This window comes from Amyelois transitella, chromosome 13 (genome assembly GCF_032362555.1).
Source record: "Amyelois transitella isolate CPQ chromosome 13, ilAmyTran1.1, whole genome shotgun sequence".
Lineage (NCBI taxonomy): Eukaryota > Metazoa > Arthropoda > Insecta > Lepidoptera > Pyralidae > Amyelois > Amyelois transitella.
Genome location: NC_083516.1, coordinates 2947240 through 2973343, shown reverse-complemented (window position 1 = coordinate 2973343; position 26104 = coordinate 2947240). Strand labels below are relative to the sequence as shown.

The 26104-nt window shown below is 38.6% G+C and overlaps 3 protein-coding genes across 3 annotated transcripts; 1 reads left to right on the top strand and 2 right to left on the bottom strand.

The window, feature by feature from the left end:
- Positions 1–314: 314 nt before the first annotated feature.
- LOC106138303 (essential MCU regulator, mitochondrial) lies at positions 315–958 on the top strand. The gene is made up of 2 exons (XM_013339424.2): positions 315–737; positions 820–958. The coding sequence occupies exon 1, from the start codon at positions 445–447 to the stop codon at positions 709–711; it is 267 nt and encodes an 88-aa protein (XP_013194878.1). The 5' UTR covers positions 315–444; the 3' UTR covers positions 712–737; positions 820–958.
- On the bottom strand, positions 878–23132 carry LOC106138302 (protein flightless-1). Its single transcript, XM_013339422.2, has 23 exons — positions 23007–23132; positions 22774–22884; positions 22274–22512; positions 21771–21932; positions 20694–20908; positions 19238–19460; positions 16804–17045; positions 16481–16637; positions 16136–16268; positions 15218–15331; positions 13963–14145; positions 12937–13070; positions 11975–12149; positions 10668–10834; positions 9765–9891; positions 8983–9104; positions 8138–8351; positions 7133–7390; positions 5895–6007; positions 5370–5520; positions 3599–3763; positions 2891–3004; positions 878–2499 (listed from the first exon to the last, which is right to left on the bottom strand). The coding sequence occupies exons 1-23, from the start codon at positions 23067–23069 to the stop codon at positions 2365–2367; spliced, it is 3717 nt and encodes a 1238-aa protein (XP_013194876.2). The 5' UTR covers positions 23070–23132; the 3' UTR covers positions 878–2364.
- A 333-nt stretch (positions 23133–23465) lies between these two features.
- Positions 23466–25313, bottom strand: LOC106138300 (mitochondrial import receptor subunit TOM22 homolog). Its single transcript, XM_013339420.2, has 5 exons — positions 25051–25313; positions 24907–24978; positions 24685–24782; positions 24335–24476; positions 23466–23900 (listed from the first exon to the last, which is right to left on the bottom strand). The coding sequence occupies exons 1-5, from the start codon at positions 25165–25167 to the stop codon at positions 23835–23837; spliced, it is 495 nt and encodes a 164-aa protein (XP_013194874.1). The 5' UTR covers positions 25168–25313; the 3' UTR covers positions 23466–23834.
- Between the last annotated feature and the right edge of the window lie 791 nt (positions 25314–26104).

Here is a 26104-nt window from a genome sequence, read left to right as displayed (position 1 = left end):
ATTTAAATATTACACAGCCAACAAACAGTCTTTCATGACTAAAGAGCCAGCTTATCGCTTCTTAATAATTGGCTCCATTTATAGCGCCCAAACCGTCTATATTCTGGACACTAAAATTACATTTGATTGACTAACGTTTTGTACGATGTAGCTAGTACATTCATCCACCGTCTTGCTAGATTTAATTTAAGATCATCGCACGTCTCATCTTCACATGTTATCCAGTCATTCATAGTCCAGAGTAGGTATTTCCATGAAGGTCAGTGACTTGACATTGAAAGCAGACTTCCCCTTTAAGTTGTCATTGTCATGAATGTCAAGTGAAATTGAGTCGACTAAAAATATTCGAGCGATTTTCAACTAATCTCTAAAATAATTTGTATTAAGATAACAATTTTAAAACAGTGCCTCTTTCTCAGTAACTAATTTGGACCCAGACTCAAAATGATTATTCCTCGGCTCTCTCGACTTGTTATCCAGACCAAGAACTTGTCTCGTCCAGAGCACAACATCCAAATTAGGTCGGCCACCACCACTCCTACTGGGGCAATACTTCCAGAACCAGAAAAGAAACCATTTGGTCTTTTGAGCATCATCGCTGCTGTGGTCCCCGGGCTGCTCATCGGCGCTGCAATCAGTAAAAATATAGCAAATTTCCTAGAAGAAAATGAATTGTTTGTGCCATCTGATGATGACGACGACGATGACTAAATGAGCAGCAGTTAAGACAATTATAGGTAAATGTGTTTTATTACATAAGATGTAATATTTTTAGATTATTATTTTAAAATACTAAATTATATTTTTTTTTATTTACAGGTAAGCGGGTAATAAATGAAACTCATTTTTATTATTAATTACATTTTATTAAATAAAGTTTATAAAACATTTAAACTTATTTTGAGCTCAATGGCTATCAAATCAATTTATTCTTTATTATTATTAATATATTACGGCCATATAAATTTCTATTTCAATATTTACACAGTTGTAAAACAAAAAAATGCAATTGCTTTATATAAACAGCATACAAACTGGTAGGTAAATGCATTGAAAAAAATACATGTTTAGCCCTTATAGCAAGGCACGCGCGTAGCCGTTTTTATCGCACAAAAAACTATAGCTGTTTCACTTCTTGTTATGACCTGAAATGGGACAGCACTAGTGTTTAAACACTAGTGTATCTAGCATTTTCGTGGCTGCCATGCTGCGTGTGCTGGCCTATCATTGACCCATGAATCTGTTCTATACCATTGTTAGCTGAAAATATGGGGCCTTTAAGTGGGACAAGAAGCAATAAATATAAGTGTTAAATCTAATAAGATCTAGTTAAAATGTTCTCCTTTGCATGAAAATTGAAAAACGGCTTGTAGTGAAAGTTTTAAATAAATGACTTGAAAAAATGGCATAATTTCAGTCTTTAATTTTTAATGTCCTTATACTAAACTATATTTTTATTTGATTAAATTATGATCATATAATAAGAATAAATTGTATTTTAATAAATAAAAAGTTTACATATTGCACATACTATTTCTATGAATTAACTGATTGAAACATTTGTTTGTTGTTGTATAATTGTAGTTTGAAATAATGAATTGTGATTGTAAACCTCATGTGCATAAGGTCCATGCTACAAAAATTAATACACCAATGTTTTATGCCCTATTGGACGAGTTTGCATATTCTATGTTATTTTCAAAGGTGCAATGTAGAAATGATTATCAAAATGTCTTTTAAATATTTTAATCTGTTTTAGTATTTTGTTATTCAATATACAAATAATTTTCTGTAATTATACATTGTGCTTGTCCGTTAAAAGTAGAATTAAATTGTTTGTGCTCTGAATTTCCATATGCAACTGAAAAATGTATCACTAATTAAAGTTTAATACAAAATTTACAACTATAATACACAATGTTTATTCATGATACATCATAAGATTTAATATTTTGCATTAGTCAGTTATACTTCTAGGATCCAGATGCAAGCATTCAAAAATATTTAGGGGAAACAAAAAATTTAAATGTTTTTTACTTACTCAACTTGTGTAAGGTGCGAAAATACCATTGACTTAAATGATTTGTGTGTGTATGATGATGTACGCAACATAAACAGAGCGACATCAGCCAATCACATCAATTGGTAAATTGCACTCTGCTTACAAAACATACCAGTTATCTTCGTCTACATAAAGCTGAGTACACATAGGACGAACAAACGCTAACGAATTGGCTTCGCATTGTTGGTTTGACCAACATCACTGCTTACATTCAAGAGCCAATGAGCATTGTACTTTCTGTCGGCCCGTTGTGTACGCAGCTTAAGACACCGCGTATAAAGTATGACAGTTCAGTCGCAGATCTACTCCGGGGGTCGCTTGTGCTCGCCCCAGCCGTGGAAGCACTTGGTGAACCTGCGAGATTCCTTGTTCTTGAGCGTCAGGAACAACTTGCGCGGCCTGTTCGGCTGCACCGACTTCATGTGCTGGATGTATACCTGTCATCGCGATTAAAGAGTTAAATACTTAAGACGCTGTATACCGGAAAAAGTAGGAAAGGTGACCTCGAGCCATGAAGCAAAGTGGAGGGACCAACTGGGAACACACAAAGATGAGAGAGATAGAGGGGATAAATAGTTAACATTATATTTTGGAAAAAAACAGAATATGTAACATACCTATGTTTATTTTATACGGAAAATAAACAATCTTACATAACTAAATATACAATCATGTAAAAAACAAGTGACACTACAAATAAAACTTCCGGAAGTTCAGTGGTTTTGACTAAAGACGGACAGGCTAACACACTATCACATTTATATATTTGTATGGAATCTCACAAGAGTAAAACCCAATGCTAAATCTATTTCATAATACAAGTCATACCTGTGCGGATTTGTACGCGAGTTTGATCTCCACCTCGGAGCACTTGGCGCCGAGCCACAGGAACACCTGCTCGCCGTTGTCCAGAATCATTATGTCGTCGTCCGCCAGGTCATCCTACAAACAAATAGGTAATATGTCGACATCACCAACAAACCTAAAACCTAAATAAATAAATTTTTACGGTAAAAATGTACAAATTGAATAAGCTTTGAAACAAGTTCGAGGCTATTGTATTACTTGATACTAACTCTATGATACAGTTTTAACACTATCTTGGATTTATTGTTTTCATTTACTTGCGATCTATATTTTATAAAAATGTGCGCTTCTCTGATACGGTAGCCTAAAGGTAAATAGCCTTTTTTGTTGAAGTAGCGGAACAGCCACGTATAGTTGAGGAAGTTCGGGTCTGTCTGTCGGTTTCTCGACTCTCAACCGTAATATCCTGGGTTTGATCCCCGGACAGGTCATGATACTCTTGGACTAGTAAAGGGTAAGCTCGATATGTGTTATTTGTCGCTTATTATATTTATACTAGCTTTTGCGCGCGGCTTCGCCTATCACTCTCGAAGGTCTATTCTATATATGTGCCAAATTTCGTGAAAATAAATCCAATAGTTTTTGAGTTTCTTCATAACAACCATACAAAAGTAAAAATCTTTCCTCTTTATTAATAGTGTAAATTAATTTTAAGCCTATCTAGATTACCTGGCAGAAGTCGGTACACTTCTCTGAAACAGTGAAGTATCCTTTCTCGTTGGAGCAACGGAACAGCCGCGTATAGTTGAGGAAGTCCGCGTCCGAGTCGTAAGGCTTGCGCCCGCCCAGCGCCACCCAGAAGAAGTTGTCCGGCTCGCTGCCTTCCGTCAGTACCTGGAAAGATAATCTATATATATAAAAGAAAGTCGTGTTAGTTACACCACTTATAACTCAAGAACGGCAGAACAGATTTGGCTGAAAAATGGTAGGGAGGTAGCTTAGAGCCAGGAGACGGACATAGGATACTTTATCCCGTTCGACAGCGTTCCCGTGTGACTTGACATGAAACGTCAGTCACTATAAAACGTGGTATAACAAAAAATAATCAGACTTGGAATAACAAAACGCAAATGACAGCTATGTAATTGACGTAAATTCAAATAAATCCTGCTAATATTATAGATGCGAAAGTTTGTGAGTATGTCAGTATGGATGTTTGTTACTCTTTCACGCAAAAACTACTGAACCGAATATGATGAAATTTGATATGTAGGTAGCTGAAGACCCAGAATAATATATAAGCTACTTTTTATCCCGGAGTTCCCACGGGATTGATAGGGTTTCCATGCGGACGAAGTCGCGGGCGGCCTCTAGTTATTTATAGGTGTAATGTCAGGGAGGAGAAATGTCGGGTCGTGAAGGAAGTGTATGTATTTAATTTTGATTGAGTTATCACGACAGTACTGGACCTATTGAACCGGTCAGACGGGAGTCGTTTCGCGTAAAAAACTGATTACTCACTCCAATACAGTGTCCATCTGTGGACTTTGGGCTCCTCTCCAGAGAGAAAAGGAGACAACCATATTATAGATATTAGTCATAACCTATAACTAGTGAAAGAGACAAAAGACCTGTAAAGTACGCTGGGTTTATTGAACTTCTCAGCGATTTATTTGAAGTTTCTAGAGACCCCTTTAGAAGCATCTACAGAATGTGAGTAATCATAGGGACCCCGATAGTAGGTATATAGATTCTAGTAGCCTCATTTCATTTTACATAATGAAGAAAAACGTCGAAGTAATTTAAAAAGACAGACAGCAATTGAAAAATCATTCTCTTATTGAAATTTTTCAGACCATTTTTTTCTTGTTTGTATGTGGCTATCACATTTAGAGAGTATAGTTATATATAAAGGTCTGGTCAAGAGTACCCGAAACCGACGAGCTTGTATGAAAAGTTAAGAATGTGGATGAAGCGAAAGAAGTATGCAGGGATAGTGGCAAGTAGAAAGATGTGGCCTCTGGGAAAGGGGCGTTATTTATGTATACATACATAAAATCACGCCTCTTTCCACTTGCCACGATCTCTTCATACTTCCTTCACTTCATCCACATTCATAACTCTCTTCATGCAAGTTAGGCGGTTTCGGGTACTCTTGACCTGACACAGCCACACTGTTCTTTACTTATGTATATGAGTATCTCTAGTTTATGTAGGTATGTATGTAGTATAGCTATATGTATAGGTTCCCGGCACCAATACCAGAAAAGAATAGAACCACTTCATCTCTTTCCCATGGATGTCGTAAAAGGCGACTAAGGGATAGTCTTACAAACTTGGGATTCTTATTTTAGGCGATGGGCCAGCAACCTGTCAATATTTGAATCTCAATTCTATCACTAAGCCAAACAGCTGAACGTGGCCATTCAGTCTCTTCAAGACTGTTGGCTCTGTCTACCCCGCAAGGGATATGGACGTGACCGTATGTATGTACAGCCACCTGCAGACTGAGCCAGGGGTTGTTGAACTTGTCCTCGGCGATCTGCTCGACGAGCCGCGCGCAGTCGGGCGCGCTCTTGCTGCCGATCCACACGTACACGATCGCGGACGACGCCTCGTTGGCGCCCTCTAGCGGCACGTTCAGGATGTAACTGGATGAGAGAGGGAAAATAAACAATAAATACATATTCTATTCTATTCTAGGACGCGGGCGACAGCTAGTACAACATACATACATACATATAATCACGTCTATATCCCTTGCGGGGTAGACAGAGCCAACAGTCTTTTAAAGACTGATAGGCCACGTTCAGCTATTTGGCTTTAAGATAGAATTGAGAAAGTACAAATTTAAAAAATCTGATTGTAACACAATTTACTCTTCAAAACTTTGCTTTTAAGAACCTAGTCCATATAAGAAACCTTACGTGCCAAACAAATCTACCCTAATTAAATATAACTAGCTGAATGATCTGGCATTAGTCAATCAGTCAATATCATTTATATATTTAGAATTGTGTCTCACCAGAAAGCACTGTTGAGCTGCGTAGCGTCCGCCTTCACTTGTATAAGCCGCGTACACAAAGCGGAGCCGTTGCTGCGTAGCTCAAACAGCTCCACCGGCTGCTTGCCGCCCTCCTGTCCAAAAATATTCATTATAAAAGTTATCATCTTATATATAAAATTCTCGTGTCACAATGTTTGTCTCCGTACTCCTCCGAAACGGCTTTACCGATTTTAACCAAATTTTGCATGCATATTCAGTAGGTCTGAGAATCGGTTAACATCTATTTTTCATACCCCTAAATGTTAAATTTTTAAATAGAAATTACTTAAAACATATTTATATGGCAAAACAACGTTTGCCGGGACAGCTAGTAATATATAATATTTGATTCTATGCTAGTCTGGTAGCGAAGCAAAAACATAGTGTGCGCCAGTTGCTTTTCTTACATGCAGATTGTAAAAGTTAATCAAGGGAAAGACAAATAAATATGGGATTTTATTTTAAACCATGGTATGGTAAAAGGGGCGTCGGTGGTCGAATCGGTAAGCTGCTCGGTTAAAATGCGTGATACGCAGAAAGGCACAGGTTCGAATCCCACCTGTACCAATGACTATTTCGAAGTTAGGTACATTAGTTTCAATACTAACCCATGCTCTTACGGTGAGAGAAAACATCGTGGGGAAACCTGCACAACTGCTAGGCACGGCAACTGGATGTTTCAATCATGATCGATCCAATACAGGAAGGTTCCCTTGCAAAGGTTGCGAAGATCAGACGGCAGTTGCTTCGTATAAAAAACTGACTCGCCCAATCCAGGATCTATGGTCATAGGCTTACCCCGGGCTCCTCTCCAGAGAGGATACAAGCGGGACTAAAGCCAGGAGGAAGAAGGGGGTGGGAACTAAATAGACAGTTAAGTTATGTAGAGTCAAGAAGTATGGTGCGCTGTTAGAAAAAACCCGAAAGCTGCGAAGCTCGGTACAGCCGGCGCTGGCGGCGGTACAGCTGCCTGAACAACTATGACAAGACTAGAGGCCGCCCGCGACTTCGTCCGCATGGAAACCCTATCAATCCCGCGGGAACTCTGGGATAAAAAGTAGCCTATGTGTTGTTATTCTGGGTCTTCAGCTACCTACATACCAAATTTCATGGTAATCGGTTCAGTAGTTTTTGCGTGAAAGAGTAACAAACATCCATACAAACTTTCGCCTTTATAATAGTAGTAGGATATCACAAGATAAAGTCAAGCCACTGACCGGCAACTTGTTCCTCTTGCCGTCCCTGATGACGAACCTCCTGTGGAAGTGCGCCATGAACTTGAGGCTCTCCTGCTGCTGATGGGTGCGCACCACGTCGAGCCGCTTGCACAGCTGCTTGAACTTCCTCTCCAGCCCGAACGTGAACGTCAGCCAGCCCATGTTGCTGGCCCAGCGGCCTTGCCAGAAGTACACCACCCACGATGCGGACTCCGCATCCTCGTCAGCCTCGTTTGAGCCTTCGCTTTCTTCTTCAGGCTGTAAAAGGATAATTATTATTTTTGTTAAAATTATAATAACTAGCTTTTGGAAGCTTCTTACGGGAGGTAAGAATTTCCAAAAAAAAAAATTAATAAGATCTATTTTTTGTATCCAAAATTGTTTCCGTAGTTTTTGAGTTTATTCGTTACAAACGTACGAAAATACAAATCTTTTGCTCTTTGTGAATAGTGTCGATGTGACTGATTTAAAACTTAACGTGCGCGTTTATTACTTCAATTAGGTATAAATAGTGTAAATGAGGATAACTGACGCCCTCCACGCCGCCAGAGACAGACATAGATGGAGAAAGATCGTACGCGAAAAAGGGCAGAAGAGCGGTGTTCACGACTTTCAGCATTGAGGAGTGCGACGCATGGAGAACGAACTTTTGACGATCTATTCGTGTTGGGAAAAAAAAATCGGTTTCGGTTCCGCGTTCGAATACATACATATATTTAGTCACGTCTATATCCCATGCTGGGTTGACAGAACCAACAGCCTTGAAGAGACTGATAAGCCACGTTCAGATGTTTGCTTTATGATAGAATTGAGACTCAAATAGTGATAGGTTGCTAACCTGTCCCCTAAAAGTGGAATCCCAAGTTTATAAACCTATCCCTTACATCCATGGGAATAAGACGGAGTGGCCGTGTTCTTTTTTTATTGGTGCCAGAAACCACATGGCATAAAAGTATTTATGTATATATAAATATATTAAATATTAAACTGTGTTGAGGAACAAACCTCTGCCGGCATGATGTATCGACACAGGAACACGTAACAGTCGTGACTGTGGAAGATTCCCAGCTCGTTGTCCGGCAGTTTCACGAAATGCCTGCCCTCCAGCACGAAGGCCTCCATGGCTTCCAGGTCCTCGTTCCACTCCTCGGCGAGGGTCTTGGCTTCGGAAGGTTGCATGGGCGGCTGTCTTGGGGTGAATAGAGCTGAGAGGTCCGCTCTGTGAAAACCAATCAAATTGTTTTTATAGTTTAGTAGTATTTTGCTATTTATTGTCACCCACAAAAGTTCTCTGCTTAACCCAATGGTAGACTGTCAGATAATGATATCAATCAACACATTATACTAAAACGGTAAAAAAATCTGTACATTAATATTTGTATAATATATCGCACCTCCGGTGCGACACTGTCACTTATGCAAAAATTGCAAAAATGAGTTACATAATGTAATAACTCTCCTATTGCTTCCTAAAAACTTGGTGCGATAACGTTACTTTTGTAGTACACATAGTTACCGCAGTATAAGCTATTGATCTTGTAAAAATCTTCAAATATGACAATGTTATGGGATGTTAAAGTTTTAAATGCTTCTCTTTAAAATTGTGTTTTTGCATAAGTGACAGTGTCGCACCGGGGGTGCGATATTTTATAGACAGTAGTAGAGGAAGATTTTGAGAAAATAAATACTCTCTGTTTGACAGTATGTCTGACTGTTAATCTCCGGAACTACTGGACAAATCGGAATGAAAAACTTTGTTATACTAATGCGAACCTAGATGGGGATAAAACTTACCATCAGGTAGATTAAGGTGAAATTCACTCAAATATAGAATTAAAAATAATTCTCACTTAGTCTCCTGCTGTTTAGCCCAGCTGGCCAGATCGGCGCCGGTCCTGGCTACGGATTCAGCAGTCCTGGTGAAGTCCACCGCTATCACTTCTTCCCAGCCTAGGAAGTACGTCTTGAACACCTATAAAAGTGCATGCCATAGAATCATCTCCTTCGTGACCGTTAATCAAGCGGGGAAAGCACGGCACTCACGACGCAGTTTTTGTCCCGTTTCACGACATAATAAAAAGCGAAACAGCGATAGTTTATCGCGCGATAAAAACGGCGTCGCTCGTGCTATGCAAGTACAGTTAGTTTGGTTTACCTTTTTGGTGAGAAGCCTAAGGTGTGTCTTTTAACCGTGTTCCTCGATTGGATAAGAATTTGCTTAAATTCTTCCACCTGGCTTTAGTAGTTGCAACCTCCTCCTAGAAGGAGCCCGGAGTATGTCCACCCTTATTATTATTTTTTAACTAGGGATTACTTAAAAGTTATTCATATGCCAAAACAACGTTTGCCGGGACAGCTAGTTATCTTCTTCTTAGTCGTGTCACTCTTGACAGAGAGGTCGTGGTCATCATGTAGTGTTGGAGGCGGGCGCCAATGTGCGCCTTACGATGTCCCGCCATTTCTCCCCGCTGGAAGTCATCCTGCTGCACTCGTTAAGTGAACCGCCAATCACAGACCTTATTTGGTCGGTCCATCGCATGGGTGACCTCCCGCGCGGTCGAGAGCCTTCCACTTTACCCTGGACAACAACCCGTATATGGAGTTATAGCTATTTATAAATATATAAATATACCTGTGTCTCGGTGGCCTCCTGCAGCCTGGTGACCAGCGCGTGCGGCGGCCGCTGCAGCATGCTGAACAACTCCTGCGCCAGCTTCACGGCCGCCGCCCGCACCAGGCGAGATGATTTCTTGCCGAACCTGCACATATTGAAACAAAATATAAATAAATATATACGGAACAAATTACACAGATTGAGTTAGCCTCGAAGTAAGTTCGAAACTTGTGTTACGAGATACTTAAAAAAAATTTGAAACAATCCGAACACGGCCATCATGCTGCGAGCGAGTGGCGAGATTTGGGCGAACCACTTAATCGTTATTAAGGTAAGTCCACGTCTCATACACTTAAGATTTTTTCATTTAAGCCTAAAATTCCTTCATCAGTTCATCAAATTGAACGTGACCTCCAAGACTTTCCTACGACCACAGATACTATCGACCCCTTAAGGGATACGTGATACACATGAATGTGCCGTGTGGTTCCCGGCACCAATACAAAAAAGAACAGGACCACTCCATCTCTTTCCCATGGATGCCGTAAAAGGCGACTAAGGGATAGGCTTATGAAATTGCGATCCTTTTTTTTAGGCGATGGGCTAGCAACCTGTCACTATTTGGATCTCAAATTCATCATCAAGCCGAGCAGCTGAACGTGGCCATTCTATCTGTCCAAATAGCTGAGCGCAGCCGATCAGTCTTTTCAGGACTATTGGCTCTGTCTACACTGTAAGAGATATAGACGTGACTATATATATTATAAGAGATATAGACGCTCTAGCTCTGTCTAGACTGTAAGAGATATAGACATGACTATATATATATATATATAGTCACGTCTACATCTCTTACGACGTGTAGACAGAGCCAATAGTCCCGTAAAGACAGAATGGCCATACACCCACGAACAGCCTTACCAAACGAACACGTCGGTGTGCGCGTCCAGTATGTAAACGTTGCGCGTGGCGAGCGCGCTGCGGGCCAGCGGCGCGGGCTCCGGCTGCGGCAGCTCCAGGTAGCCCATGCCCAGCTCCACGCGGTACAGCCGGGCCGGCAGCCAGGTAAAGTCGTCTGACACCGTTTCCTGTTAGGTTTAAAGATATTTATTTGACTCACAAAGAATTAAATTCACTTACAATGTGCCTCAATCTAATACAAAATAATAGTAAACAAGTAACGCGTTCAAGCAGTGTTAAATTTTTAAATAAAAACAGTTGTCACAACAATAATTTTAAGCTTGTTCGTAGACATGTTTTTTAGACATGTTCTGTTACCAAATAAATCAACATACATACATACATAGTCACGTCTATATCCCTTTGCGGGGTAGACAGAGCTAACTGTCTTGAGAAGACTGATAGGCCCCGTTTCAGCTGTTTGGCTTTAGGATGGAATTGAGATTAAAATAGTGACAGGTTGCTGGCCCGTCGCCTAAAAGAAGAATTCCATGTTTATAAAACTATGCCTTAGTCGCCTTTTACGACATCCATTTGAAACAGATGGAGTATAGGTCCTATTCTTTTTTTCTATTGGTGCCGGGAACCAATAACTCAATTCATATAAAAAAAACCGAAGACTGGTACTTAAAAGATAAAGGTAAAAAATCGTTAAGGGCAATTTATAAACGACTGAATCCAATAATTAAATATATTTTCATTCAGTTTCAGTTTGTATGCAGAGATTTGAATACAAATTGAATAATTTTGTTTTTGCCTATCTGTAAAGAGCCGTGATTTTTATGTTCCTATTTAGTTTCACATAAATTTGTCTATGGTTCAAAGTATTCTGTTAGTTGAAGTGTGTCTATTAATAGAAACTTAGCTTGATATTGGCAAAAAAAGAGGTTATTGTCACAAAACCGTCTACCCCGCAAGGCATAATTTTTCTTTTATTTAAAACTTTATAGCCAAAAAAAAATGTACAAAAGGCGAACTTAATGCCGTTTGGCATAGTCTACAAGTCTACCTGACCAAATAGAAAAACTTTAAGTTGGTGGTGCAATAAAGTGCACATGCATACTGAAAAATACATACACAATAAAATACATTACAAAAAAATGAATATGCCTTGTATAGAGACCTAGACTCATCATCTTCTGTCGCGCGGTTCTCCAGGGCATAACAAATTAATCTCTAGCCTGGCGGAAGATGTTCCCTTTGGTAGTGGTCGAGCCCGAAACATCGCTCCCGATACGTATGTGAAAGAGAAAATCATAAAAATTTACCTGTGGCACAAATGGTAGTTCCCCGTCGTACCCCAACGCCTTCCAGAAACTGGCGGGTTCCTTCCCGGGCGGTTCTGCTATCAACTCGGCCTTGTTCTTCCTCTCCTCCTTGTTTATCTTCTCGGCGAACAGTCGGGCTTTTGATTTCAACGTGTTCTTCGCCTTTTTCCCGTTCCTGTCCAAAAAAATTTAAATGTAAAATTATCTTATTGTAAAATTATATATTTTATTCAAAACAAATATTGAAAGGAATGTTTAATAAAAAAGAAAGGGATAATGTACTACATTAACAAATAAAAACTTAGCTCGATTTGCTTCTATATCGCCTACTCTAACATTCCTATTGGAACTGTTGGAGAGGTCCTATGTTGTATAGGGGCATAATTTTAAGACTGTGAACTAACATGAAAAAAAAATACATACATACATATGGTCACGTCTACATCCCTTACGGGGTAGACAGAGTGGACAGACAGTCTTGAAAAGATTGGATGGCCACGTTCATCTATTTGGCTTAATGATAAAATTGAGCCCTAGCCTAAAAAGCCTAGTCCATCGTCTAAAAAATAATGATAATACACCAACAGATAAGCTCAGTATCAGCTTGTTCAGAAGCCACAAGTCGAGAGATTATGTCTGCTCCGCGACAAGTAGCAATGACAATACTTTTAAAAAAGCATCCCATTTTCGATAAATACTCGTACTAAGAACTCTTCTATATGGAAACTTTGCGCACGATAATTTTCTAGAAAATAATACCGAATGCAGACGATATCATTATCGTAACCTAACCTAACTCATCGTATATATAAGGTTCAAACTCGTATGTTAGACGGGGTAGTTTCTGTGGGTACGGGATAGAAATATACTAGATTATTCGATACTTGTGTTTTGGACATTGTTGTGTACGGAATAATGTCTTCTCAGTTTCATCAGGCGTTTCAATCTGTAACACTACTCACCACAAGTAGATAGTGAGCCCCTCGTCCAGTAGGAACACAAAGCGAGGATCGAGTGACTCTGCCTGCACCGCAACTGGTTCAAGATGAATGCTGTTGCCTGCTGCATGCACTCTGTATAGCCTCGTCACATAATGCTGTAAGAAAAAAGAAGGTATATATTTAAAGGTCACAATTGGTGAGACAGAAACACCTTGAATCCTTCACATTCAGGCAACTGAATTGCCAAAGTTGGAAGATCAGATGCGAGTCGCTTCATGTAAAAACCATCTTACCATTCAGGATCACGGTAAAAAGGCGCACCCTGGTCTCGTCTCCAGAGAGACGAAGATACGACCGGGAGGAACTAACGCTAGGAGGAAAAAGAAAATACTTATTTTATGTTTGATCCGCCCTTACTCTAGGCGGTGTGTTCGCTACAAGTTTGTCTGTCTGTCACAAGTGAGGAGGATACTTATTTTATGTTTGATCCGCCCTTACTCTAGGCGCTGTGTTCGCTAGAAATTAGTCTGTCTGTCACAAGTGAGGAGGATACTTATTGTATGTTTGATCCGCCCTTACTCTAGGCGGTGTGTTCGCTAGAAATTTGTCTATCTGTCACAAGTGAGGAGGATACTAATTTTATGTTTGATCCGCCCTTACTCGTGGCGCTGTGTTCGCTAGAAATTTGTCTGTCTGCCACAAGTGAGGAGGATACTAATTTTATGTTTGATCCGCCCTTACTCTAGGCGCTGTGTTCGCTAGAAATTTGTCTGTCTGCCACAAGTGAGGAGGATACTAATTTTATGTTTGATCCGCCCTTACTCGTGGCGCTGTGTTCGCTAGAAGTTTGTCCTCTGTCACAAGTGAGGAGGATACTTATGTTTGATCATGCCCCTAACTCGTGGCGCTGTCTTCGCTAGAAATTTATTTGTCTGTCTGTCACAAGTGAGGAGGATACTAATTTTATGTTTGATCCGCCCTTACTCTAGGCGCTGTGTTCGCTAGAAGTTTGTCTGTCTGTCACAAGTGAGCAGCAGGATCACTCACGGGGTCGTCGACGGTGAAGAAGCCGGACGGCGTGTGGCTGCCCGCGATGTAGAGCGGCGGCGCCGGGAACAGCGCGAGGAACTCCGGCGTCTCGTCGCCTTGCTCGTGGCGCTGCGTTCGTTTCGCGCCGAGCAAGTTGCGCAGGTTGACTGCGTGCATCGCCGCGCATGCGCCTTTGTCTAGCTATGTATCAAAAAAAAAAAATACATACATACATAATACATATGGTCACGTCTATATCCCTTGTGGGGTAGACAGAGCCCACAGTCCTGAAAAGACTGATCGGCTACGCTCAGCTATTTGGCGTAATGATAGAATGGAGATCCAAATATTGACAGGTTGCTAGCCCATCGCCTAAAATAAGAATCCCAAGTTTGTAAGCCTATCCCTTAGTCGCCTTTTACGACATCCATGGGAAAGAGATGAAGTGGTCCTATTCTTTTTTGTATTGGTGCCGGGAACAGCACGGCAAAAAAAAACTTATCTGTATATTTCGATCAACTATGGAAACACGAACTGACGGACAAATTTGTTTGTAAGACACTTTGTTTGAGAGAGTCGGAGTCGAATCGGTAATTCCCGATGAGAATGCGCGATGCGTATAAAAGGCACAATTAAAAATCAATACGAAATTACTGACTTCTATTCAGGTTTCATTCCTATACTGCACTACAAAAATGTCAATAAGCAACTGATTCACATTTCTCGTAATGCAACTTCGATACAATCAACATCCTGTTGCGTTAACAAACAACAAATATTTAGACAGGTGATTCCTTACATACATTACATAATATAATCGCGTCTTTATTCCACCAATCTTTTGAGATCTTGATGTGACCTTTCCCCAGGACGTTCCTGATTATATACTCAGATCAGATACTGATGTCATAACACCTGGATGACCGAGTGGTTGGGTGTGTACAAACATTGCTCGTCTCCACCCATGTTTAACGAAAAATCACTATAGTTTCTATTCTCCCGGGAGTTTAGGGAAATCCTCTCTTAGTGCAGTTCTAGACTAAACATAAAACACCTACACGCCTAATTTCAAGTCTCTATACCCATTCTATTTGGACTGTGCATTGACTTTAAATAACAAAATGGTTTATTTTTGTTTAATAACTAAACAGAGGATTACGTACGTATAGTCACGTCTATTTCCCTTGCGGGGTAAACAGAGCCAAAAGTCTTGAAAATACTGACAGAAGATAAATAAACTCAATTACACATTTATGACGACAGTGAAACTCACCGTGGCTTTTGAGCCGATCCAGAAGTGTATGTCCCAACTGAGTTGGCCCTGTTCTTCTAAAGACGTCTTCAACACTATATAGCAGTCGCCTTCAAAGAATTTCCCGTATTGTACCTGTGCAAAAAAAATATTTGGTAAGTTTGGATTTATCTAATCTTCTTCTTCTTCCTCCTCCTGGCGTTAGTGCCGGTTACATTCTCACCACTCTGGAGAGGAGACCATGGTGCATGCTTTTGATCATGATCCTGAATAGGGTCAGGTTTTTAAAACGAAGCGACTTCCGTTTGACCCCATCAACCTTTGCAGTAGAACGTAACCCTTAATGAAACATGGTTACACATCCAGTTGCCTGAATCGTAAAAACATCGTATTATCTTATATTGTATATCTAAAGATTTCATTTTAAGAAGGTTTGTTTGTATTAAGAAGATACTACACATATTTTGACGGCCTCTGTGGCGCAGCGGTAGTGCGCTTGTCTGTGACACCGGAGGTCCCGGGTTTGAATCCCGGCCAGGGCATGATGAGAAACGAACTTTTTCTGATTCGCCTGGGTCTTGGTTGTGTTTATTATAAATTATAGTATCGTTGAGTAAGTATCTCGTAACACAAGTCTCGAACTTAGGTACTTCGAGACTAACTCAATCAGTGTAATTTGTCCCGTATATATTTATTTTTTTATTTATTTTTATTATTGATAATATCATAATCATTCCTTGAATATGGTTACAATATAGGTATCAGCAACTAGCGGCCCGTCCCGGCTTCGCACTGGTAGCATTATTAATTTTCATATTTAAAACTTTTTCCTTCAATATTAGGGGTACTCAATCGAATCGGTCCAGCGGCTTAGCTGTGAAAGTGGAATAGACAAACAGAGTATCGTATTTATAACATTAGTACGGGATATAATCTAACCTCGTCCACTGGTGCCGGTATGAAGTTCTCAATCTCCCACACTTGCAGCCCCGGAGTTTGTCCGGTGTCCTCATCAAAGAACTCCGAATAGTCCAGCGGGGGCTTCTCCAGCGTCTCGTCCCAACGTTTGGGCCTGGAAATATCCATCACAAATCAGCTTCAAGCTATATGCCACTTTGTATACTAAAATCTTTTGAACTACTTAATGTATGACTTTTTTTATTTTTAATAGAATAAACAAGGAGGCTTTTATGTACATTTTCAGGGCTCCCGTGCGAAACCGGGGCCGGTCGCTTATATCAAATATAAAAATAAAAGCTGCGATAAGAGAGGTAACGAACTCACTTAAGCTCGCTGTTCCGTTGCTCAGCAACTTGCTCGTTGTGTTGGGTGTTAGCTTGTTCCTGCATGCCACGCAGAATGAGTGCTGAATCCTTCTGTTCCGGTTCCGGTCGGCCACGGCGCAGGCGCAACTTGCGAGCTATCGGGTCTGATTTCACACCTGTACAAAATAAATATGCATCATTTTCAGAGTTCTGGAGGCAAAGTAGATTTGTTCTAACTAAACTTTGGCTAGAGTGAGTCTTATCTGAATGTAAATTTACATCACCGTTCAGCTTCTTGAGCTAGCTTCATCTAACTGTAGACCTTAATGAAATATAACTCACTACTTGGCGTCGTGGGCTCCGAAGTGGCAGCGCCGGCTAGCTGCAACTGTGCTTGCAGCGAGAAGTCAATATTGTAGTATGCTAAGCCTGAGCCCTTGGCCCTCTCCACTGGCTTCGGAGGCATCACCAGGTCTGGGTTCCCGTGGAGCTGAAGACTCTCTAGGTCACTCAGGAGGTGGATGGCGTCCGGGAGCGTGATCAGCTTGTTCCAACTCAGATTTAACTTCTTGAGTGAGCCACACCTGGTGTGATTCGCAAAGGATGGACAGATTTAAAAACAGAAATTATTAACGGTTTCAAATACAAAATAATTTTAATGAACAAGTATTTGTAACAACAACAAAGAATCTCGTCTGACAGTGCATTGAACCGTTGATCGCAACACTATTGTAAGGAAGCGAAAGTTGTGTATGGCAAAAAAACAATAAATAAAGTAAATTTAATCTGCGTAAAATTGAGGTAGAATGGAGTAATATATGTAAATTGAAAGGTCAAGAGTGGGTAGGGTATCTCATGGCAAGTAGAAAGATGTAGTCTCTGCTTACCCCTCTAAGATAAAGGCGTGATTTATATGTGCTTGAATGTATTCTTAATAATTTTCAGATAAGGTATTTGTAGCTATTTCAGCAGCTCAATCCGCACACCACTTAAACACACATTTTTTCAGTAGTGGTAACTAAAAGCCTATGGATTTTTCGATAATATTACGCTTACAAAATCGCAGGATAAATGTAATGCAATAAAACTAGCATATACAGCAACAAATTTGCACACAAGTCGAATGTAACATGTCTGTAATGAGATAATAGATCAACAAATAGAAATGAATTATCGCTCTCCGTTGAGTTTTCGCAAGTTTTTTCTCCATAATTTAGCTATTCGTGCATAATGACAGCTCGCGAGGAACGCGAACCATGTCAACTCGACTGTGACTACACGAACGCTTCAATCTTGTAATGGCATGGAGCAATAAACCATTGGCTGGTCTCTCTACAGACATCCGATATAAATGTAGAATAACTGTGTGTCTAGAGCGCGAAAGGCTCAGTTACACGACAAATGGTTACAAGAAACATGATTGTCTGTTTTCCAAATGCAGATCTAAAATCCTAGAACAGAATTATTATTATTTAGAAAAAACCAACGTATATATAGTAATAAAGTATTTTTGCGAATTTTCTGTTTCACGATAATGAACCCCGGTCAGTAGCCTTAGTCAAAATACATATCGAGTTACGTTAAATTATGAAGACTTAATTAAAATTATTCGCTAAATATTATATCATGCGAACCGCTGTGATTTTGAATACATACAACTTGGGGATATTTAAGGTAAGAGTGATAAAGCATTATTTGAGCTTGCGTGCACCATCTTAGGCCGCATCTTGCTTACCACCAGGCAGATTGAGATCAAAAACACTCAAATTATTATATTAAATAAAAAAATAAGACAAGCAAACAAATATATAAGTTGGATCCTTAATTATTTATTCAAAAGGTTTTAGTCTCAAGGGTCGGTATGTTCTCAGGTGCATAAGTGTTGATGTTTCTTGTATAACTCGCGCTCTAAACAATAAAGTTATTCTAACTGTAAAGATATACCTTACAGAAAAAATAGAATTTATTAATATTGAAATATGGTCTACAATACAACAAAAGCTACCATGGTGTCATAAGTCCGTAGCCGGGAATTTGCATGTGCACATTGTAGATATTTATCATTAAGTGAAAGCCACATTATAAACACTGTTATCGTGACATCTTGGGAAAATTCATACACGATCGTAAACGCAGTTGTAATCGTTACCACTCAATTGAATGCGTCAACTTGTCTTCAAAATATGAATCATTTAAAGATATATAAGTAAAATAAAAAAAAAGACATAAGTAAAATTGTGTTCTTACGGCTATGGATAAAGGTAATTTAAATTTTGTTATCTTTTTCAATTCTTCTTCCAATGTTTTAAAGTAAATTATTTAAATGAATTTGTTACATCTCGTCATGCTTCAGTCATAAAAGTCAAGTAAACCAAGCTATGAAGCCATTTTTCTTCGGCTTAAAACTTTAACTTTGGTTTGATAAATAAATATATACAGGACAGATTACACAGATTAAAATAGCCTTGAAATATGTTCGTGACTGGTTTATCTTACGAGATACTTACTCAACGATACTACATTTTATAATAGGTAAATACTTATAAAGATACATATCCACGACACAAGACAAACAGAGAAAGTTCTGTTCTCTTCATGCCCTGGCCGGGATTCGAACCCGGGACCTCCGTTGTCACAGACCAGCGCATTACCCTTGCGCCACTAAAGCCGTCAATTAATATTTAACGCATGAGAATTCCAGTCATGAGGAAAAACTTTTATTGGTAAATGATATATTCGTACATAGGTTAAAGACAAAGTCTGAGCAACAACCAACCTGCACAGTCCCTCAGGAATCATCTCCAGCAGGTTGTTAGCCGCTGAGAACACCTCCAAGTTGCCCAGCTTGCCGATACCCGAGGGAATTCCTTCGAAGTCCAGCTTGTTATCATCAACATGCAGTCTCCTCAGGTTCTGCAGCTTGCACAGGGACGCCGGCAACGCGGCCAGCTTGTTCCGGGATAAGTTTAAGCTTTCCAGCTTCTGCCACATGTCCATTGCTGGAAAGTAAGGGTGTAGTTAGCATGTTTTATCTTTTAACTTGCTTTTGGCCAGGGCTTTGCTTAAGTGGGAATTTCAAGAAAAAAGGGGAACTATGTTTTTCTTTTGATTTTTAACTGCTAGCTTATACCCGCGACTTCAGCTGCGTGATTTCTTTATTCACAATGAAAAGTTCTTCCTCAGGGTCTTTCGCATTTATAATATTAATAGGGATAGGAAGGATTCATACAAACTATTATAAGATTCAGTAAAGATGTAAAAGGGTAATAGACAGAATTTCGCATTTATAATAGAATAGTGGTGTAGATAACCGAAGGAACAGTCAGGGGCAGAAACGCAGGCCCCCTGGCCGTGAAGCACATTGGCGAAAGGTGCATCCGAAAACATGCAAATATCTGTAGCAGATAAACCTCAAATGGCTATCCATATAAATCAACTTAAAAGGGGCCTTATAATCTCCCAACAACTGTATATAAATAAGATATTCGAGGAATTTAGGCCTTAATGAAATCCAATAGAAACAGAGCTCTGGTCAACAATTGTACAGTTAAACACTTCACTTATCTTTATGCCAAAGTCTAAGTTCGTTATTATTGTATACAAGATTTCAATCAAAAATGTTAAATTCACCTGAAGTTGTATGATAGCTACGTAATAATAGCCTGTGAGCAAAATAATACCGAACGCATGATTAAACACTGTAATAAGATACAAGGCTTCCTATTCCACCGCTACAACCATGTGAAATATCCATATTATTGTTATAAATGCGAAATTTAGTTTGTTTCTCTGTTACCTCTTAACAGTTAAGCCACTGAATAGGTTTTCATGAAATTTTGCATATGTACTTAAGAGTGTGTGGAGTTTGAACAAAAGACATAGTGTACTAAACCACGGGCAAAAACTTGTGTTTGTTAATAAAATTGATTTTTAAATTAAAAAATATCTTCATTTGGCCTTTAGAGGGTATGGATACTTTCTGAATATAAACAGAGACTTTCATGAGTTTTGATACTCAATCAAGATAGAAAACATTGTCTCTATTGGTGTTGTGATTTGTTGTTACATACTTAAATAAACAAAATCATAATTGGAGAGATAGACTGAGGCTACATCTTTATGCTTAATATGATCCATACATACATACTTCTTTCGCTTCATTCACATTAATAACTCTCTTCATACACAGTGTTCTCGGGTACTCTTGACCTGACCTATTTGTTGACAAATACCTGAGGATATCTCTGCAATCTCATTGTCGCTGAGATTCAGCCTCTTCAAGTTCTGTAGAGAGTACAGAGCGTCTGGCACTTTGGTCAGTGCATTCTTAGAGAGGTCCACATCGGCCAAGTTGGAGAGGGTGTCCAGGGAAGTCGGCAGGTTGGCGACGGTGCGCTGCGTGTTGCGCATGTGAAGAGTCTCAAGGCTTTGGAGGGAGGGCAGCTGCCTGTTTGCGGGAAAATTTTCCAATGTTATGCAAAAATTAAGCCAAGTAGATAATTAATTATTAATTTAATTATTTTAATAATTATTAATTAGAGTGCCGTGTGGTTCCCGGCACCAATACAAAAAAGAATAGGACCACTCCATCTCTTTCCCATGGATGTCGTAAAAGGCGACTAAGGGATAGGCTTACAAACTTGGGATTCTTTTTTAGGTGATGGGCTAGCAACCTATCACTATTTGAATCTCAATTCTATCATTAAGCCAAATAGCTGAATGTGGCCATTCAGTCTTTTCAAGACTGTTGGCTCTGTCTAGCCCACAAGGGATATAGACGTGGCCATATGTATGTATGTATTAATTAGAGAAGAAAACACATACTTGTAAGGTTAAATTGTCCATATTGTAATAACATAATTATTGTTATTTTTTTTATAAAGGCCCTTAAAGCCTTTATAAAAAAAACTTAACAAATTGATTGACAACTGTTAATAAAATTATAGTGAAACTTCATCAAATTTTAATTTAAAATTTATTAGATATAGATAAGAGTGCAACCTTTGTTCATTACAATGGATGCAATAAAAGATTAGTCCTAAACACAAACATTACCATTTTAATTCAATATTGGATAAGGCACTTGTCTTCCATTTGAAGTTTTTACAGTGAAGATGAAGATGTTACATGCCATTTTGAAATTACAACACTAGCAAATTTCAGAATAATAGACATTAGACAAATTAGACTATACCTTTAGTCTATTTTAATGACATTCACAGTAAAGAGATGGTGTTACCCTATTCTAAGGTGCCAGGCATCACATGGATGTAAATAGCCACCCAGTCATGAAATAAATCAATCCTCACCTCAACTGAAAGAGTCCTAGTGGGTTGTCATTAAGTATGAGAGTCTGGAGGTTCGCCAGCCTCCTGGTCTGAGGAGGCAGTGTTTCCAACAAATTGTTGGACAAATCTAGAAATAGTAGATCTGTCAACTGAACAAATAATGTCGGCGGTATAGCTTCGATCCTGAAACAATTGGCTTTTATTAAATGCTGCCCATTTACATCTCAGTCTGCATGAACTACAGAATTTCACAACACAACATAGACCCAATTTATTCTTAAATCTATCTGTAGCAGTTCTCTGTAGATGATCTTGTACATTAAAAATAATTAAGTAAACTGATCAATTATATATTTTTTTAAATATAAGTGGATCAATATAAAACTAGGTACCATCATTCTTTAGCATCCTGGGCACAACACTTAGTACATATGTCTTATTCTGGAAAAAAGTATTGGCCCTGGTGGGGCTTGCAAGAAATGTCGCAAATAAATAATATTTTTCACAAAAAGTTTGCAACATACTTGTTATGGCTAAGATTCAACACCAGTAATGATTTGGCTTTATCCAGTCCATCAGGCACCTCCTTCAGCCGGTTGTGCGACAGGTCCAGGGTTGTGAGCTCCTCCAACCTGAACAATTCTGGAGGGATCCCGGAGCTCTTCACCTTGTTGTGTCTCACATTCAAGGAACGGAGACATTTTAATTCTGTTAGTTCACCAAACAATTTTTCTAGGCTGTTCTTTTTAATTGACAAATTTTCCTGAAACCACTCTTGATTTTAATATTTTTTTAACAAAACTTTTAGCAAAGGAAGACATTTTAGGGAATCGAAGAAGAATTTTCATGACATATCAAAAGACACTGGTTTTTTTTATTATTTTCAAATGTTTACACCTTGACACTATGTAAAAATTTACATTTTTTATATAGTGGAGTTCGCAACACATCTAAAAAACTAAATTTATCAGTAGTATGGATGCATCGACATGTAATCAAACTAAAAATTCTTCCATTTACTTACCAATTTCATAAGCTTTCCCAATTCCTCAGGAATATCGTCCAAATTTGTTTTATCCAATCTAAGCCACTGAAGGCCGGTCATATACCGTATAGCGTCAGGAAATTTATCATTCTAAAACAAAACAATTAGGCCACAATATTAAAAATAGTCAGGCAGGTAAAGGAAAGGTTAGGTAAATGATATCATCCATCAAGGTAAATTAATTGTGCAAAAAAAGACATCATACTACTTACGCTAAAGTCATTGCACGTAAAATCTACGCCTCGAACAAAAGGTAATAGGCCTGTATTTGCCATGTTTACAATAAATTATTTACGAAAAACACCGTCTCTTCTCATCTTGTCCACTGAATAATAAATGAATGAATGAAATCAGAGAAACACGAAGTGAGTGATGGGTACTTTACGTCATTTATGACAATTTGACAAATGACATTCTTTTTTTTAATATTAAGCTGAGCAGGGAACCAAGGCGAGAAAGTATTAATGAGCGGTATCAGTATCTATGTAGGTTAGTCGTTACCAGTTTCCCGTAAAGGGTAGTTAGCGCCCATAGTAAGAACCAAAATTTTACGGTTCAAAATGTCCTAAAACACATTCTAGAATGACTAGACCGATGAAACCGGCACTAACCCCAGAGGAAGATGAATTCGGATATCATACCCGAAGTGAAGTTCAAAATGAAATTCAAAATTCAATTTTAACAGTTCCTTTATTTTACGTGCTACGACTGATAAAACAATATCTATTAATATAAAACAAACCAAAAGGTACATTCCTGGTTGTGTACTGATAGGTACAAGTATTACAATATTTAGGTCATGTGACTAAGGTCAGTTTTCCAGATTTGAAAAGGATAAATGCATAAATAATAAATACTATTTCTGACATGTATAGTTGTTTCCATACTCGAATTCGATTTTAAATACCCATTACATCCAGTACCTATATATTTTTTATTTAAACTAACTACCTAACATTAAAGCATAAGGATGACAACTAAACATTTCTTACACAATGTTATATTGGTGATTAATGTTGTTGTTATTATATGGTACAAGTTTATCGCGGGATTGGCGGTAAATTCGGCATTGGTCCAGACAAGGCGGCATTAGTCCCCAGCAAGACCTGAAAATAAAAAAATATTCTACTAATATGATTTTGTAAGGATGTGTGTGTATGTTTGCTACTTGTAACTGGTTTTAATGACTATGGTAATATAACTTATGGATTAGAATAACAATAAATAACAATTGATTGAGATTTGAGGCAGGTCAAGTCATGAGCTAATGTATTAATAATGCAAGATTTATACAGTATAGAAATATTTGCACATTAATGAATAGACCGGTGTTTACAATTACAATTGTACAGTTTTATTCGCCTATTTACAAAATGTATTTTTGGAATTTTGCAGATGACTTTACTGCAGGGCTATTCATGAATGTTGTGGTGGCATAAGTTGCCCTGTCTGATAAAATGTAGATACAATATAAATAAAACACAATTCCATTTCCTCTACTTTACCCAAGCGTCAATGGTTCAAAAACTATTGATTTTACCTGCTTCTGTTGAGTTTTCTGCATCTCATCCATTTGAGCCCTCTCAACTTCAAATAGGACAGGAGCAAACAAGATCACAGATGAACTTGCTACCACCCATAAAACAGAGCGTGACAGTCCATATAGGCCTTTGACACCCGACCTAAAATGTAACAAATTTTAAATGTAAGTAACAATACTTCTTGCTTTACATAATACATCTTATTACATTTTATTAAATTGTTATATCACATTTGTTCTGCAAATAAAGTGTTAAAAAAATTATAACAATGCTGACATTTATAGGTTAGATTAAAGATAACAGAGAGACGCATAGAAACTGAGAGCTTGGCTTTAAATAAGGTTCTTACCAAGTTTTGGTAGTAACTGTATGTGCACCATTCCGTAACCCTTCAGGGAACATTTCGGTCAGCCCCCATAGCCTCTCCGATAATGTTTCATCTGGTTCCTACAATCAAATCATCCAATTACTTGATAACTAGATGGCTCACTAATGGCTGTTATTAAGAATTTTGTTTACAACTCAATACTAAGATTAAGGTTCAAATGATACTGACAAAATGGTAACTCACATCATCAAATTCTTTCAGTGGACCCAGTTGTGGACCATCGAGAGGCGAACCCGCTGTAGGTGACGATCCTAACTGTAAATTAATAATTATTATATATCACAGCACAACCAAATAATCTATTTTTCTAAAAAATAATTCACACACCGAAGGCGTTATGAAATTGTCTTCAGGCCTACGTTCCGGGGTATCATCTTTGCTTGCTGTCAAAGATTCCATGCCGCTGTCGCTTTGTTCGAGCTCATCAGTTAATTCCATAAGCATTATACCTATGAATAATTATAGACGAATTTGGAGAGAATAATAGGAAACACAATCAAAATGTCTCTTTCTTTCTCCTTGTAATAATTTTATTCCACACCACCATCAGCGCACCACATTAAGTAGATTCATTTGACATTGACATATGAGGGGCAACTAAATTTTCAAGGAAGTATGTAACACGTTTTTTGTGGACCAAATTTCCGTAGGATTCTACACGAGAGATGAATTGTATCATTATAAAAATATTAAAATAGTAAAAGAAAGAACACTTATTCAACCAACCAGAGCGCTCATGTCGTTTTGATAATGTTTTCAATAGTATACGTGTGAGTTCGGTAAGTTTATCAATTTACGGATGATAATACACTTGATCTCTTATTTAGAGGGTAGAATTAAATTATATAATTAAGCCAAACAGCTGAACGAGGCCTTGATAAGACTGATGTCTTTTAAAGACTGTTGTATCTGTCTACCCCGCAAGACATGATTATATGTATGTATATTTAGAGGGTATAACCATCGCTCCGGATGATACATGATACCTGGTTCAAAGGATAGCCAACCAAAGAGAAAACGTAGCTAGTGTGACTGGTACCTTAGAGGCTTTCGGGTACGATTTATGGTGGAATTTTTGACTGATTTTATTAGGCAAAAAATCTATTAGAATACCTAAGTCTTTTGTAAACATTAACTTTTGACTTGTTTATACATAATTAGAGTAATTTATCTCTCGTTTCCGTTAGTTCCGAGTGGTTCCCGTAACCAATTTAAAAAGAATACGACTCCTCCATCTCTTTTTCATGGATGTCGTAAAAAGCGACTAAAGGATAGGCTTATAAACTTGGGATTCTTCTTTTAGACGACGGACTGGCAACCTGTCTCTATTTGAATCTCAATTCTATCATTAGGCCTAGCAGCTTTCATGTCTACTGGCTTT

Coding starts and splice junctions, on each gene's coding strand:
- LOC106138303 (XM_013339424.2), top strand. CDS start 445: ATGATTATTCCTCGGCTCTCTCGACTTGTTATCCAGACCAAGAACTTG.
- LOC106138302 (XM_013339422.2), bottom strand. CDS start 23,069: ATGGCAAATACAGGCCTATTACCTTTTGTTCGAGGCGTAGATTTTACG. Junction 22,885..23,006: donor TTACGTGCAATGACTTTAGC/GTAAGTAGTATG, acceptor GTTTTGTTTTAG/AATGATAAATTTCCTGACGC. Junction 8,352..8,982: donor GCTAAACAGCAGGAGACTAA/GTGAGAATTATT, acceptor TGGTTTTCACAG/AGCGGACCTCTCAGCTCTAT.
- LOC106138300 (XM_013339420.2), bottom strand. CDS start 25,167: ATGCTTATGGAATTAACTGATGAGCTCGAACAAAGCGACAGCGGCATG. Junction 24,979..25,050: donor ACAATTTCATAACGCCTTCG/GTGTGTGAATTA, acceptor ATTAATTTACAG/TTAGGATCGTCACCTACAGC. Junction 24,477..24,684: donor ACAGTTACTACCAAAACTTG/GTAAGAACCTTA, acceptor GTTACATTTTAG/GTCGGGTGTCAAAGGCCTAT.